Consider the following 17,554-nt stretch of genomic DNA (forward strand, 5'->3'; position numbering starts at 1 on the left):
AATGACCAAAGTCTATCTGAGGAATACAAAGAATACAAAACATCTGATAAATTTCACAATAAAATTAACAATAAAGCCTCCTATAAAACAAGGATATCTAACAGAAAAATAGTAGGCATTGCACTTAAAAGTTAGAAATGTTCCCATTAAGGTTAGTAGACAAGCATGTTCTGACCACTATTACATTAGAAGCCCTTACCATAAGATAAGAAAAAGAAATAAAGTAATATAAAGATTGATAGAGACACATGACTTTCAGCAGATATTGATAGTCCACTTACACAATCCAAGAGATTCAACTGACAAAGCAACAGAACTAAAAAGAGAATTCAGAAAGGTGGTCATATACAAAATTAGTAACATTCATACCCAGTAGTATCCAGTTAGAAAATGTAATAGAAAATATTCCACCCACAAAGGATCTAATAAGAAACATACACAAAGTCACTTTTAGACTATGAAACTTCACTAAATAACTTGTTAAAAATTTGAAAAAAAATATATATACTTATTGATATGTTATATATTATATAAAAGATTTATAACATTTATAACATAAATGTTAAATAATATATATAAACATATGTATAACATTTCAGAGATGGCAAAGAAATTCTCCAAATCTGTAAGCAGTTATTCTCAATTAAGATGGGGAACACATGTACACCCGTGGCGGATTCATGTCAATGTATGGCAAAACCACTACAATATTGTAATTAGCCTCCAATTAAAATAAATAAATTTATATTAAAAAATAAAAATAAAATAAATCAGAGTTTTTTACAGCGCTTGACAAAGTGATTTTAAAATTCAAATAAAAAATTGTGCATAAAGAGGCCAACATTTTCTGAAAATGAAGAGCAAAAGGAGAATTACTTTCAAGATATAACCACATTTTATAAATCTATAGTAATCACAATAGTTTGGAATTGGCTAAGGAAAAGATGAGTGCTCAATTTCAGAATACAGAGTATCTAGAAACAATTCCATATTCATGGGAATCCGGGGAGGCACTGCAAATCAGCAGGAAAAGGATGGCCACATTCAATAAAATGAATTGGTAAAAGGCAATGTTTATTTTAAAAAAAAAGTTAGATCTATGCCTTAGACAAAACAGAAAAATATTTGGAGTATATTTGGCTGAACCACATAAAATAGCAATCTCTGTGGTTCAATCTAACAATAAGGGCCACCTCTAGATTTGCCCAATGCGTGCCTCCATGCTCTTTCCCTCTTCCAGTTGAGTGGGATGAAATCAAGCAAGGCAACCTTAGAAGCCATGTGCTAGAAATAGCAGAGTCTCTGTCAGCCTGGGGCTCTGCATGGAACAGAGTAGCCGCCGGCCTGAACACCCACCCAGAACCATGATATAGGGAAAGAAAGGAACTTTTCATCCCTATGCCATTATGTTTTTGGAGTTTGTCGTCACAGCTTAGCTGTGATATCACAACACTTACAGTTTTAGCGAGTGCTTTGATTCCTCTTTTTATCTCTTTCCTTTTGTTGGAAAACAATTTAACCTCATTTTTGATGGCCTGGAACGAAACAAGTACATCATTTAGATAAGTAAGAGATCAGAGATACATGTGTATGTATATAGATACACAGATAGCACTTCTCTAGAAAAATAAGGAAAAAAATTAAAGACTAATAATATAAAGTGTACATGAAGTAGTAATGATACCACTGCAATACTTTGCTTAAGTCTAAACTGTTGCTATGTAAGTGACCATTGAAGCAACTTGGAACTGAGGTCAATGATAAGGCCAACAGTAAGAAAACAGTGAAAAATTAAACAGAATAGTTGATAAAGGAAAACTAGTCTGCTGTTTCCTTGGGTATTGAGCGAGAGCAGACTAAATCCGGACACAGCTGCCACCTTTGTCACCCTTCTGCACATCTGAAGCCACAGTGTCTCTTCCTCTGTTCCCGATCCACCCCTTCCATGTAAGCCAACCTTGCAGCGTCCTCTCAAATGTACTGCAACATGAGGTGTCACAGTTCATTCTTTGCTTTGGCACACCTGGACACTTTTCTCTGGTTTCACATTAGCCTAGGTATGGTGCTTAAAGCTCATATAACTTAATCTAGAAAGACTGAGCTGTGTTTGGTGTGCTTGCTTACTTTTAGGAAAGTTACACTTATACAATGGAATGCTCTGCCAAGCAGTATCTCCACTTTCTAACTTTCCAATGGGTTTTCATAGGAAATGAATCTACTTGACACACCTACAAAGCATTATTTCAAACCTCTTTTATGTTTTATGAATACCTCTTGGCTTTTCTGTTGTATCCACGGAATTTCTTCTATATTACCAACTTTGACTAATTCCTCTTGTGATGAATCAGTGCTTAACTGCATATTCTCAGTTACCTTAGAAGAAGACAGATATTTCTTAAATTAAAAATTCATCAAGTTCTCCTCCTACCCTACTTCATTTCATTGCTTGAATCCCTCTGCACTTGTTGCATTAAAAAAAATGCTAATAAGCATTTTGCCTGCTCAAGATGTAATGCTTAATTTTATTCCTTCAAATCTGTCCTTATATCAGCCATGCCTCTTACTGAGAAAGCAACAATGATCATCAAATCACTCTTGGCCTTCTTCCTGTTCCTGTAGACCAGATGCTATGGCCTGTTAAGGCCTGCCCCACCATTTGTGCCTAGGATCTTAATCTTTTCTTCCTTTTCAAGGCCTCTGCATCACCCTTCTGTATCATCCATTTCTGCCTTCTACTGAATCTTTCCCAACAGTATCTAAACATGCTCTGGAACCTCCTGTCCCAGGAAAGCTGCTCTTCACTGACCACCACATTCCCTTTTAGCTGCCACACTATTTCTGTCTTCCCCTTTGCGGCAAAAAGTCTTGAGAGAGTTTGGGATGTCACACTCTGTTGGTTCTCCTCACTGGCCACTCCTCACTGGTTCTTCTCAATCTCCTTTGCCTCCCTGAACTCTTCTCCTGGTCTCTAGAAGTTGCTCTGTCTTAGTGCCCCTTGTACTTCTCACCATCCACTCTTCCATGATGATCTCACCTAGTTTTATGGCTTTAAATTCCATTCATATACCCTCGACTGTCAGATCAACAGCTCGCATCCTGGACTCTGCCCAGAACATCTATACCGTGGCCTACTTGGTATCTCGCTTGGATATGTTCTCATGCTAACAGTGTTCTAACAGTGTTCTCATGCTCAGTCCAGGGAACTGATTTTGGATTTTCTTCTTTCTCCCTACAGTGGCTCCCCCACCATAGTCTTTCCCTTTTCCATGAGTGGTACCTACAAGTAAAAGATCTAGGCTTCATCCTTGAGTCCTTTCTTTCCCTTTCCCTCTAGGTCCAACTCATCAGGAGTTCCGTCCCCTCTACCTCTACAACCTGCCTGAAATCTACCCCTTCTCCACAATACTCTTCCACCTCTATTGCTGTTACCTGAGCTTTCTAACTCCTTGCTCTGTCTGCTTCCACTCCTATGCCTATCAGCTGCCTATCGAAGCAGGTGGAATCATATTCCACACAGCAGAAGCAATCATTTTTAAAAAAAGTGTAAATCAGAACCTGTAAATCCTTTGCTCAGAGCACTTTAATAGGTTCTCACTACATGTAAAATTATGTCCAAATGCTACCTGGTTTACAAAGCCCTTCTTTGCCTGTTCTTTTTCCCATTTCAAGGACCTCAGTTCCTACCACTCTCCCTCGCTCACTTCAACTGCACAGGCCTTTTTTATTTTTAGGTCTTCAAATGTACTAAGCTCTTTCTCCCTCTGCCCTGAGTACTTGCCCTCCCCCACACATCTGTACTTTTTTTTTAAGTCAAGTCACAGACCTTCTCCTTGCAGGGGCTATCCCAGCCAGTACTATCACACCAACTCCTTTTTATTCAGTAAATAGATCTTGTTACTACCTAATTTTTCTTATGTATTTGATTATTCATTTATCTTTCTCTGCTCACCCCCAAACCCCAACTGGAATGTAGGCTCCATGAAAGCAGAAATTTTCCCAACTGTTTATGGCTATATCACCATAGCTTAGCACTCTGTAGGCCCTCAATAAACATTTATTAAATGACTGAGTGAATAAATGTCCTCTGGGTAGACACATTCTAAATAATGCACATGATCCAAAAGTACAGAGAGACTAGGTTGAACAAGCACCAGAATTGTAATAGATTTCTTTTTCCAGAAAGACTTTGTACTATGGTTTTAAATTAGGTCTGAAATGTAATATTTGTGATTTTGCTTTGAGAAAATGTAGAATATTTTTCTCTTAAATGTAGTGCATGCTGTTTTTGAAAATCATGGGATATCTGGATAAAGAGGAATATTACTAAAATATCTGCTAAAACAAAACTATAATCTGAAAACATACCAATTTAGGAAGGAAGGAAAGAAAGGAGGGAGGGAGGAAGGAGAAACAAAACTATATTGAAACTCAACTGCATGTTCAGATTCTGATTCCAAATCCAAGGATTCTCTTCTTGCTATACTTAAATAATCATTCTCCTCATCCATGATGGTCTTCAGGTAAGTTGTAAGTTGCTGGCTATATTCAAGAATATCATTGGCTAAGATTCCTCCAAACCGCCTATATTAATAAAAAGGAAAACACATAGGCTGCTGCTGCTGCTGCTAAGTCACTTCAGTCATTTCCGACTCTGTGCGACCCCAATTTGAAAAAGACACATTTAGCAGTGTTACTTACAGGTACCTATCCATTTCTACACAGAGAAATGTGTGGTCAATTCTCCACAGTGCTCTGAAGCTATTAGGACCCTGCTTCTTAGAGGACAGCACTCTCATGGGCTGCAGGACACAACAAGTTTCTTGATCTCCCTGGGGCCAGCTCTCCCCAGGCTGACTCCATGCCTTACCCTACAGGTCCTCTCTGCTCACCCAGCCTGGCCACTGCACAGAAGAGTTACTGCTCTTGTCGAAGCTTCAGAATATACCAGGTGCTGTGCTGCCTCACACTGTGTATAATCACCTTACCCTGTTCAGTCCTCATAGTCCCTGCCCCACACTGAAGCATTATTACTTCCACTCAGTACACCAGAGCATCTCAAACTTCAGGCATATCAGCATGGCCTGGAGGGCTTGTTAAAACAGATTTCAGGGCCCCACCCATAAAGATTCTGACTCAAAAATTCGATGAGGCCCAAGAATATGCATTTCTAATAAGCTCACAGGTGCTGCAGATCCCACCTTGAATAACATGGTTGTAGATGATTTAGAGGGGTTGTCAGGTGCCTAAGTAAGTTTTATTACTGTTTTGCTTACAGGAAGCACTATGAAATAGTATTTTTGTGGAAACAAATTGCACATTGATAAGTGGCATCGACTGGCAGATCAAATAAGGTGACATTTCAAGTCCAGGGCATTACCTGCATGATCTCTATGCCCTGGCCATTATCTGTATGCTTGGTGATTATCTGTTTATTTAGAATTTTAGTTTTAGTCTAAGCAAAGTCTAAATTAATTTAACATTGTCTGATTAGGAAAGCAAAGTCTAATTAGGAAAGTACATCTGTATGCATGTACAGAAACGCACATACCTATGTCAGGTTTTTTAGGGATAAATAGGACTTTTAAAAATGATCTACTGTTCAGAGTTGTCCTCATTCCTTGTGTTCTTCCAACAGATGTTATGATAGGGAGGACTGATCACTTCATAGGTCTTAACTGTGTCTTTTTATTTTTTGTATTTTGATGCCTTGACATCCGGGGTCTTGTCCCTTCCAGGACCAGCAAGTCATAGAGATAGTAAACAACTTACCTGGAGCTCACCTTTCAAATGCAGACCCACAAGCCCACGACCCCAAGCAAATCCTCTATTGGTCTTTCAAACTTGGGGCCACTATTTTCCTCTCCTAGTAATCCCTGGGTCAAGTAGTGGACAACTAGCAGCAGCTCCTATGGCCCAGAACCCACTGAAGTTATCCAAACTAGCCAATCCTAAGCCTGGCTGCTCCTCACCATGGAAACCAAAATGAAGACTCTTGCCCATGTTTTCCCTGCTCCCTCTGTCTCCTAACCCCTCCCTGGTTCCTCCCTACATGGCCCTCGCATAGCATGGCATCTTCCCCGGTCTTGGGATCATTAGTACAACAGTTGTTTCAATGGCAGTTGTCTCCAGTTATGCTGGCCCTGCTATTACCTAAATAATAACATCTGAGTTTTAAAACACCATATTATGTGAGGTTGCTTACTGCAACCTGTACTTACCTCCATCTTAGGTTAACCAGTGTGTTGTCATCTCTCCCATTCACCAGAATGCTTTGTCCATCCATTGAAATTCTCACCGATTGAATCCCGTGCCCCTGGTGAGAATGACTCCGACACCGAGTAAATGTTTCCTTAATAGTTTTAGAACAAAGTGCAGAAATTACAAGTGCAACTTTACCACAGGGATTTTTTCTAAGGGGGTTACATGCACTTTTGCTTATGGATAAACCTTTTCCTGTTTGTTAACAGCATTTTAGTTGGTATGGAGTAGCCTCTTAGTAATACATAGAACTGAAAATTACTAACACAAAATCCATTCATCAGTATTGATTTGATCTCCTTTCTAGGTAATATGGAAAAAGAGGAATTATTGTCACCAGTAGGGAAATCAGATATGGAAAGGAGAATAGACTTGCTGAGAATGGACACTGCAGGCAAATTCAGATGTCTTCAAGGATTAAGCAAGTCCCCTCGATGTGCAAAGAGGCTGAGTGTGATGAGAGGAGGCGATGGGCACTGAGTGAAGAATGATGGAGGAGGCCAATTAAATCAGTTTAATTAGAACCCAAACACATCATTAGTTGGTACACAGTGCAATGGTTTAAATTATTTGACCAAAAACGGATTTCTTTGTCACACTAGTTATCAACCATGATAGTTAAAAAAAATTTTTTTTAATTTTTGAATAGGGAATACATTCAAATGTTTCAAAATTTTAAAAAAACTATAAAAGAGTATGCAATGAAATCTCCTTCCTTCCCCTTCCCCGATACCTCCCAAAGGCAATCAATATAATTATACCTTAAATATCCTTTCAGAGGATTTTAATGTATATAAATAAATTTTTATACAATTTTTAATATGAAGTAAAATATGTGTATTACACACTTTGCCTTTCTTACTTATTATAATAATATGTCTTGGGATTCTTTCCATATCATTGCATAAAGATTTCCTCATGCTGTATTACAGCATAATATTCCATACTTTATTTATGCATGATTATTTATTTATCCAGTCCTCTGTTGATGGACATTAGGTTGCTTTTACAAGCAGTACTGCCATGAATAACCTCCCATATGAGGCACGTTGCACAGAATCATCCAGAAAAACTCTGACATCTTGCTGTCATGCTACTGTCAGTTGTAGCACACATTTACAAACCATTTGAATATGAGAAAATGTACCAGTTTGCAAACTGTTCATTGAAAAATGATTTGTAAGACATTTAAGGTCTTCCCCTATATAATATGAAAGACTTAAATTGTACTGATAACCAGTACAACTTGATCTCAAAACCTAGAAAAGGGTCTTCCACCTGGGAAGAAGAAACTATTTTCATTTAATCAGAGATCTGAGAACAATGGAAATCAGAAGTGGTGGTAGGAGGGGTGACCCTGAAGTCCGCAGCGGTGGGGGAGGGCTCTTCCGGGCCACGCCCTGTGTGTTCTTCCACACCACAGGAAGAAGCAGGCTGGGCGTGGGGGAGGGTGGCAGCAACCAGGCCAGAGGCCCTCCAGGCAAGGGAGCTAGCAGCAATCGTCCCAGACTTGCACAGCAGTTCACTGTTTCCAAAGAAGTTCTGCATATACCCTTTCCTTGGCTCTTACCAGAATCTCACAGGGTGAGAATAAGCAAGGCCTTCCTAATATCGCAAAGGAGCAGTTCAGTGAATTTTCTCCCCACGCAATAAGTGGTGATGGAGATGGGCTGGAGCTCACCTACTGCCCCATGTTCCTTCTTTGCAGATCTCCTTTAGAGACTGCATTTCCTCCCTTAGAGACTCAAACCTTGGCACATAAATACAGCTAACGTTGAATGAAGTCAATAACACCATCAGTGGTAAATAAGTTATGAGTCAATTTACTTAACAGTTCCAATTCCTTTCCTAAGAGCTTTTGCTCCTTATATGAGATCAAGATGCAAATCCCATGACTGGGGGATAAAAAAAGGAGTTTACCAAAGTATGAACATCTCGGATACATAGAATTCCACATTTAGCTATTGTTATGAGCCACAATCCATGTGGAGACAGAGAGAGCATTCCAGGTCCATATTGTTTGCTTTGTATTTTTTGGTATGGCTTAAGAATGTGAACACCACTATGTTCCTGCCAATCAAAGAAAATGACCACATTATAGAAAAGATCAGGGGAGTGGCACCTTGCAGTTATGCATATATAGTCAGATTCAAATCCAAAAACATTGTCATTGGAAATAAACTGATACATGATAAAGTGGACACCTGTATTTGCACCACATTTTAAAATCTCTGATTGCAAATAAATGTTCATTTCAGCCAACTAAGAAAAGTCTCCTCTGTATATCAGCTACCATTAAAAATCCCAGCCTACAACTATCTTGATTTTTTTACTAATCCTTTTCAAATACTCCTATCCTCAACTCAAAATAAATGAGTCAATTTCCACCACCATCACCGCCCCCAGCCCACCACATTTCTCACATATTCCCACCTTCAAACCTCTGCATGTGTTGTGACTTTTATGTGGAATGCGCTTCCCCATCCCATGCCCACCAATCTGGCTTCCCTCCCTACTTCAGGAACCCCACCTCCCTGCCAAGATTATACACAATATTTCTCATGTCTAAATCTGAACTATTCTTCACAGTCCAGTTCAACTGTTACTTCTACCAGGAAGCTTTTCTTAAATCCTCCTTACTACAAACCATTCCTTCCTTCTTTGAATGTCTTTGTTTCAGACCTTGCTGATAATTGGCTACTCTAAGTGAGAAGGCTTTTGATTTAAGGATTTAGAAAAAGACGGGTGATATAATCTGGGTCAGTGTGTGTAGCAGGAAATGATGCAATATGGAAGAAGTTTGAAGAGTATGATGAAAGGATACTAGAAACATAGAGGCATTTTGTTTGCAACTTTCTTTAAGACTCAGGTATAAAGTTCCATTGAAAATCATCAATGCTGTAGCTCCTGACCCCTGTAGAATGGATTTTCTAATGACAGATTTTTAAAAAATAGTTTTGAAAGTCACTAAACTAATATTGTGTCATCCGCGTGTTTATCTGACAAGTATGATGCATGTGCCACAAGTATGAAGTTGCTCAAATGTATTTTATGGTGAATTAACAAATCATGCTAATGTATCTAATTTAAAGAAGTTATTTTACTATAATAAAGACATTCGTTAACTGGACTAGAGTGTTAAAGGGTGGATCATGTCTAATGAATACAATGTACCAATCTTGAGTGCTAAGAAAAATGACAGAATGCTTAAGTTTGGCATACTTTTTCAGGAAGAAGATAGCTGCAGATGTATGGCACTTGGTTACAGAAGCCATATATTCGGTTACTATGCAAGTTCAGGACTGCAGAGGACAGAGTGTGCTCTGTCTCATACACAAACTTATGAATGAATTCATCTCTCAGCCTCCCTCGTTCATCAGCAAAGCTTGCAGAAACTGTAATATTTGGGGAAGAAGATAGATAATTTGTACCATTTATTGATTTTATTTTTTTAATTATTATGACAACTATGAAAAGCAAAATAAAAAATTAAATGCTCAGTTAATATAGAGACTATTAGGGGATAAAAATGATTGGAAAACAACTTGGCTCCATTAGAAATACTTGAGTATTAAATGACTAACAGTAAGTAAATTATATTTTATAAGACTTTTGTTAATTTTATCAGTTAAGTAGAGACATGATGAAACTCATTATGGTCTCAGTTCAGTTCAGTTCAGTCGCTCAGTCATGTCCAACTCTTTGCGACCCATGAATCGCAGCATGCCAGGCCTCCCTGTCTATCACCAACTCCTATACAGTCTTAATTAAGACATAAAAGTACCTTGAGGTTTTTTACTTTCTTATACTCTATAATTAAATATTTGCAAAATAGCTACCCAGATATATTTGTTATTTAAAACAAAGTGTCTATTTTATCAGACCTTTTTATCCAGAAAGCTTTCTTTATGATTTTATCAATGAAAGTAACTACATAGTAACATATATGAATCTGACTCTGTATATTTAAAGCTACAAAAAAGAGTGGAGAAGGAAATAGCAAGCCACTCTAGTATTTTTGTCTGGGAAATCCCATGGACAGAGGAGCCTGGTGGACTCAGTCCATGGGGTCACAAGAGTCGGACACAACAACAACAAAAAGAGACATCACAAAGTGAGAAATCAACTTACAAAAGTGACAGTTGATCCTTTTTTTCCTCTGATAATAAGATTTGTATGAATGACAGGATCAAGGGATTAGATCTGATAGAGTGCCTGAAGAATTATGAACGGTGGCTTGTAACATTGTATAGGAGGCAGTGATCAAGACCATCCCCAAGAAAAAGAAATGCAAAAAGGCAAAATGGTTGTCTCAGGAGGCCTTACAAATAGTTGTGAAAAGAGGAGAAGTGAAAGGCAAAGGAGAAAAGGAAAGATATACCCATATGAATGCAGAGTTCCAAAAAATAGCAAAGAGAGATAAAGCCTTCCTCAGTGATCAATGCAAAGAAATAGAGGAAAACAACAGAATGGTAAAGACTAGAGATCTTTTCAAGAAAATTAGAGATACCAGGGGAACATTCATGCAAAGATGGGCATAGTAAAGGACAGAAATGGTATGGACCTAACAGAAGCAGAAGATACTAAGAAGAGGTGGCAAGAATACACAGAAGAACTATACAAAAAAGATCTTCATGACCCAGATAATCACGATAGTGTGATCACTCACCTAGAGCCAGACATCCTGGAATGTGAAGTCAAGTGGGCCTTAGGAAGCATCACTATGAACAAAGCTAGTGGAGGTGATGGAATTCCAGTTGAGCTATTTCAAATCCTGAAAGATGATGTTGTGAAAGTGCTGCACTCAACATGCCAGCAAATTTGGAAAACTCAGCAGTGGCCACAGGACTGGAGAAGGTCAGTTTTCATTCCAATCCCAAAGAAAGGCAATGCCAAAGAATGCTCAAACGACCGCACAATTGCACTCATCTCACACGCTAGTAAAGTAATGCTTAAAATTCTCCAAGCCAGGCTTCAATAGTACATGAACTATTCAATAGTACATGAACTATTCAGCTGTTCAAGCCGGATTTAGAAAAGGCAGAGGAACCAGAGATCAAATTGCCAACATCCACTGAATCATCGAAAATGTGAGAGGGTTCCAGAAAAACATCTACTTCTGCTTTACTGACTATGCCAAAGCCTTTGATGGTATGGATCATCACAAACTGTGGAAAATTCTGAAAGAGATGGGAATACCAGACCACCTTACCTGCCTCCTAAGAAATTTGTATGCAGGTCAAGAAGCAACAGTTAGAACTGGACATGGAACAACAGACTGGTTCCAAATTGGGAAAGGAGTATGTCAAGGCTGTACATTGTCACCCTGCTTATTTAACTTATATGCAGAGTACATCATGAGAAACGCTGGACTGGATGAAGTACAAGCTGGAATCAAGATTGCCGGGAGAAGTATCAGTAACCTCATATATGCAGATGATACCACACTAATGGCAGAAAGGGAAGAACTAAAGAGCCTCTTAATGAAAGTGTAAGAGGAGAGTGAAAAAGTTGGCTTAAAACTCAACATTCAAAACACTAAGATCATGGCATCTGGTCCCATTACATTATGGCAAATAGATGGGGAAACAGTGGAAACAGTGACAGACTTTATTTTGGGGGGCTCCAAAATCACTGCAAATGGAGACTGTAGCCATGAAATTAAAAGACACTTACTCCTTGGAAGAAAAGCTATGACCAATCTAGACAGCATATTAAAAAGCAGAGACATTACTTTGCCAAGGTCCATCTAGTCAAAGCCATGGTTTTTCCAGTAGTCATGTATGGATGTGAGAGTTGGACTATAAAGAAAGCTGAGTTCCGAAGAATTGATGCTTTTGAACTTCAGTGTTGGAGAAGACTCCTGAGAGTCCCTTGGACTGCAAAGAGATCCAATCAGTCCATCCTAAAGGAAATCAGTCTTGAATGTTCATTGGAAGGACTAATGCTGAAGCTGAAACTCCAATACTTTGGCCACCTGATGCGAAGAACTGACTCCTTGGAAAAGACCCCGATGCTGGGAAAGATTTAAGGCAGGAGGAGAAGGGGACGACAGAGGATCAGATAGTTGGATAACATCACTGACTCAATGGACATGAGTTTGAGCAAGCTCCGGGAGTTGGTGATGGAGAGGGAAACGTGGCATGCTGCAGTCCATGGGATCGCAAAAAGTTGGACACAACTGAGTGACTGAACTGAACTGAGAGGAAAGTCCACATTTCACATAATTTAGCAGTCACATCAGCTTTACTTTGTAAGACACAGAAAAGGTTTTGGCCATTTTAACCTCTTCACATGTTAAAAGAAAAAAAAATGCTATCACTGGAAAAGAAAAAAAAAAAAGCTATAGCAACTATTCAACTGGGTGCCCAGGACAGAATTGCTTGCTCACTTTTCTTTACCTTCTGGTAGTATTTTAGGCAGAGAAAATATTTCCAGCCTGCTTCTTCTTGTTTCTGGAAGTGGGGAAAGCACCATCACTTCTACTATGTCTGTTTCCAAAGGAGACACAGTGGATATTTGTAAAATACCTTTGCCCATCTCTGAAAGCAAATGGAAATCAACACAAGTCATTGTTGATATGTTTATAGAAGCTTTCATATTTCTAGGCAAGATATCACATTATAGACCTATCTTAACAAATCTTTTGATCCAAATCTACTTATTGGATATTTAAGTGATCTTTAAACCTAAGTGATAGAAACATTTTTTGATGAACAGATGGGGGATTCTCCTCATGAGATGTCTAAGTGGGCAGATTCAATCCAGCTGGGTGGGACTCAGCTTCCATCCAGCCAGAGGGGCCTCCAGAATCTGCCGGCTCTACCCTACCCAGCAGCGCCCACAAGCTCTGGCATCTTGAATGTCCACTCCAGCCATCTGCCCATTCCCAGTACTGAATAAACATTTTTGCCACAGCCAAGGTATTGCAGGTGTGGTAGGAATACACTTGCTCTTATGAGTTTGTCCTACAGTAAGCCAGCGAATCCCACCAAGGGGCCTTGCCTGGGGCCCACCTTGGATTCTCTCCAGCTTCACTACTGCCACTCCACACAGCTACTGCTCTGTGTGTGTCCACCGTCTCGGGCCCCATCTCAGCCCCTCCCTCAGGTGTTATATAGGGTAGCCTTTCCTCTTACTGAACAGGAATTCCGACAGAGAACATCTGACATAAACTTGACTTCAACTTTCTTATCCTGAATCTCACATTTTGTGTTCTTATCTTCCCTCTTCATTTCTTGACATTTTTAGTAATAAAATGTAACCCTTTCCATCTGTGATTTTGAGCCTACACCTCCAATATATCATTACACCATGTGCTATTAATTACCTCTTTTGATTTCCTTGGGTCTTTTAGGTCTTCTCCTATTGAGGCCTCAAGACTCCCCTATCTTCAGATTAGAATGTTCCTTCAACCCTGTTTCCCCACTAATTACTAATTCTCTTTTCTCCACTGCAAACATCTGAGAGCAGAAATTGCTGGTTACCAACTTCCTTTTCTGACTGCCATTCCCACCTGAAACTCTGTCTCTCTGTCCCAAAGGAGTAGCTCTCCCTGGGCTCACATGGTGACTGCCTCATCCTAGCCCTCATGCCCCTGACACTTCTGCCACAGTCCACCATTCATACAGCCTTCCTTCTTCAAGCTCTTCCAGGTACGGGTGACTCCCAGTTCTCTCGCCCATCTTTAGTTTTCTTCACTGCCTTGTCTTCTCTGTCTACAACTTCAGAGTAAGTAGCTTTTCCCATCCTATACTCTGAATGACAAGATATGTTAAAAAATGGAACATTTAGGCAGGACTGGTACCCATTCTGAGGTCAGCCATCAGTCCTCATCACACTCCATGCTATCTAATTTACATATCTAGGTTACCTGTTTGACCTCATTACACAGTTGGGTTTGCTTCAACTCTGTCTTAAACCATATCATGAGCTTCCATGATTTCAAGATCAGAATTCCATCATTAAACTTTGAACTACAAATCTTCATTTCTGAATTAATGGTAAATTGTTGGGGGCCGGCGTGAGGCACTCCGCCCATGGCAAAGGTCATGAGGAAGGAGGCTCGACATACGCAAAGGCGGGATCGAGCCTCAGGAGTCCCCCTGGAAATCCTCGAGCATCTACCCCCATAACCAGAGCCTGCCTACTTTACTACTTTGTGCTCTCACCTACACCTCTGACTTTACGGGGGGCTGTCCCCCACCACCTCTTTCGGAGAAGGAGTTAACCTAGAGCTCCAGTTAATAAAAACTCGGGCGTGACAAGAGTGTTTTAACCTACAAACTCCTCTGAAGGTTCTCTAGCCTGCCTGACAGGCTTGTCCGGCCACATGTGATTGCTCACAGCCTCCCAACTGTGAGAGGCACGAGATGCTTTAAACCTTCTAAAAACAGGTTCCTTAGAAAAGTGAGAAAGCTATTAGTATAAGTATAATGGGCTGATTAGAAATTGTATTGGTGAAGGGTTTTTTTCATTTGTTGAGCCAATGTTTGTTGCTAAGTCTCCATATCCCCTGCCCTTACACACATCAATAAATATATAGAAGAAATAAGCATTAACCTTTGATATAAATCACGTTAGACCTTAGGCTAAGTAAATTCTTTCCTTAACTAAAACCCACTATACCCTCACCCTATAGGAATGTAACTTTATTTGGGTGGCGTCTGTTTTAAGAATAATCACCCCTGGAGAAATAAGTGTCCTGGTTGACTGACTGCTGTCACAAGGAGAGGGTCATAAATTGTCAGCAGGCTCCCCTGGCCAGAAGATGATGTAACATCCCTAAGACCTCTGTATACACTTGTATGAAGCACCTGACTTTGATAAAAGTCAGGACTGCTGACCCCACGTGACTTTTGCATAACATCTCAGTGTATAAAAGTAGACCATGGAAAATAAAGAATTGGGATCAGTTCCTCGAAAGACTGGTCTCCCCATGTCGCTCTCTCTCTCACTCTGGCTGAGTCTCCATCTGGAGCGCGGAACCCACCATGCTTACTAATTACGCCTGGGCTTCTAAGATCCGACCAGGGAGGCCTCAGTGTCTCCTCTCCTTCAGGAGAACGGAAGGACGCCTGTGGCCTACGTAAGTGGTGCAAACTTCTTGTCTTGAAGTTTTATTGGTCCCCCGCGTAAACTAAGCTACTCAGCCTCTTTTCTCCACTGAATTTTCCTACTGAGCTATCCTCATTCTATTACTCTTTATATCTTTGATGAATCAAATAATTAAATAGGTCGCCGACGCCGTCCCTGCTTCGAATACCCTGGATCAGCCGGGGCTGGACCCCGGCAGTAAATGTCTCCAAATGAAGATCTATTGGCTTCAACTCTACAGAGCTTGTCAGCTCACCCTATCCCTCAGCCTCCGTAACCTTCTTTTCCCTTGAGTTTTTACTTCAACTGATGACAGCACAAACTTCCACCATCTGGGTTAGAAACTTCAGAGTCGTTGCTGATCCCTTCCTTTCACATACAATCAATTATCAAGTTCTACCAATTCCATCATTCATAGCTGTCCACTCCTTCGCCCTTCCATGACTGCTGCATGATCTTGTACACTGTGGATAAGAGCACAAGCTCTGAAGCCAGACTTCCTGAGCTTGAGTCCTGGCTACCTGCGTGGCTTTGGACAAATACTTAACCTCATTGTGCCTCAATTGCCTTATCTTTAAACTGGGCATAACAGTGGTCTCTACCTCACAAAAGCTGCCTACAAGAATTAAATGAATTAACACACGCCAAGTACTTAGAATACTGGATATTACATGACAAGGACTCCTTCAATAAATGTTAGCTTTTGTTATGACTAACAGCATTTCTTGTGTAAGTTACTATAATGTTTTTCTGAATTTTTTTTATTCTGTTCTCTTGCCTTTCTTCTCCAGCCTTCACACTGATGCCAGAGTCCTCCTCTAAAAACCAAATCAAATCACACTAGTCCCATCTTGAAAACGTCTGATGATGTGTCATTAACTACAGAACAGAGTCCAGACTCCTTGGGATGATGTTGAAGACCCTCCACTTTGTTTCAAACCTTGTCGTCATGATCATAATCTGGTAAACTCATATACTTTTTATGCCAGACTTCTTACCATTCCAAGTGCCATTGCTCAAACTTTTGTCCTGAGCTAGAATGCCAACAAGCCCCATCCTCCACTACTTTAAATCCTTGGAAAATTCTCCTGTTCCGTATTCTCTGTGCCTCCTCTTCACCTCCACTCCTTTCTTCACACCTGAGAGTTAATTACTTCTTTTCCTGAGCCTACACAGCACTCTGCTATTTCTCCTCCACTAAATTTCTTCCTTGACATTTTCATGCTTCCACAGGGCCTAGGTTCAGCATTTTACACTTAGTAGGCACTCAATTTTTAAAAATCAGTACATAGATTTGAAAATTTACATTTATATTTGGTATATAAAGCCAGAGATAAAAGTATTAGTTCTTATTATTTATCACCAAAGTGCTATCTCACCTTTCAGTTCTGTGGTTTACCTGGGCATTTGGAGACACATTACTGAAAAAGCTTAATGTCATTTTTTAAAAAATTTTATTCATTTATTTATTTTTGGCCACACCACATGGCTTGTGGGATCTTAGTTCCCCAACCAGGGATTGAACCTGAGCCCTCGGTTGTGAAAGCACAGAGTAAAGATGTATGTAACAAAACTTTCTTTAGATATATTAATTAAATAGAGATCAAATATTATTTAAAAAGTTATTTCGGGACTTCCCTGGTGGTTCAGTGGCCAAGACTCCACACTCCCAATGCGGGGAGCCTGGTTCAATCTCTGTCCGGGGAACTAGATTCCACATGCTGCAACTACGGATCCTGCACGCCACAACTAAAGATTCTGGCGTGGCAACTAAGACCCAGCGCAGCCAAATACATAAATAAATATTTTTTAAAAAGTATTTCAGGGATAAACCAACTCACCTTCTGTTTGCAGTAACATTAGAAACATTTAGCCATTTCATTAATTCATCAACTGATTCAAGAAGAGTTATTTAATATCAACTGTATACCAAGTAGATGTACCAAAACCTCTAAATATGATACAGGAATTCTCCTTAGTAACTCTGAATAGCTATTTAAATGTTCCTGTTTTAGAAAACATGCTACAAGTAATTGCTTCACGATGGCCCCATTTCCACAACTTTAAATTCTTTAGAATAAATTGACCAATATCTTAAGTTAATAAGCATTCTATGGCAACTTTCCTGGCGATCCGGTGGTTAAGACTCCATGCTCCCAGGGTAGGGGGCCTGGGTTTGATCCCTGGTCAAGGAACTAAG

At 39.9% G+C, this 17,554-nt stretch overlaps 1 protein-coding gene across 4 annotated transcripts in view; it reads right to left on the reverse strand.

The window, feature by feature from the left end:
• The window catches only part of CFAP43 (cilia and flagella associated protein 43), a 114,558-nt gene that overhangs the window by 37,691 nt on the left and 59,313 nt on the right, over nucleotides 1-17,554 (reverse strand). For all 4 annotated transcript variants that reach the window (XM_025273791.2, XM_025273785.2, XM_044934921.2 and 1 more), the window contains 7 exons: nucleotides 12,660-12,800; nucleotides 9,481-9,653; nucleotides 8,179-8,328; nucleotides 6,219-6,349; nucleotides 4,434-4,581; nucleotides 2,272-2,373; nucleotides 1,458-1,535 (listed from right to left, as the gene is read on the reverse strand). In XM_025273791.2, coding sequence (XP_025129576.2) covers nucleotides 1,458-1,535; nucleotides 2,272-2,373; nucleotides 4,434-4,581; nucleotides 6,219-6,349; nucleotides 8,179-8,328; nucleotides 9,481-9,653; nucleotides 12,660-12,800 — 923 coding nt within the window. The remainder of the gene's footprint in view (nucleotides 1-1,457; nucleotides 1,536-2,271; nucleotides 2,374-4,433; nucleotides 4,582-6,218; nucleotides 6,350-8,178; nucleotides 8,329-9,480; nucleotides 9,654-12,659; nucleotides 12,801-17,554) is intronic.

Source organism: Bubalus bubalis, chromosome 23, assembly GCF_019923935.1.
Source record: "Bubalus bubalis isolate 160015118507 breed Murrah chromosome 23, NDDB_SH_1, whole genome shotgun sequence".
Taxonomy (NCBI): domain Eukaryota; kingdom Metazoa; phylum Chordata; class Mammalia; order Artiodactyla; family Bovidae; genus Bubalus; species Bubalus bubalis.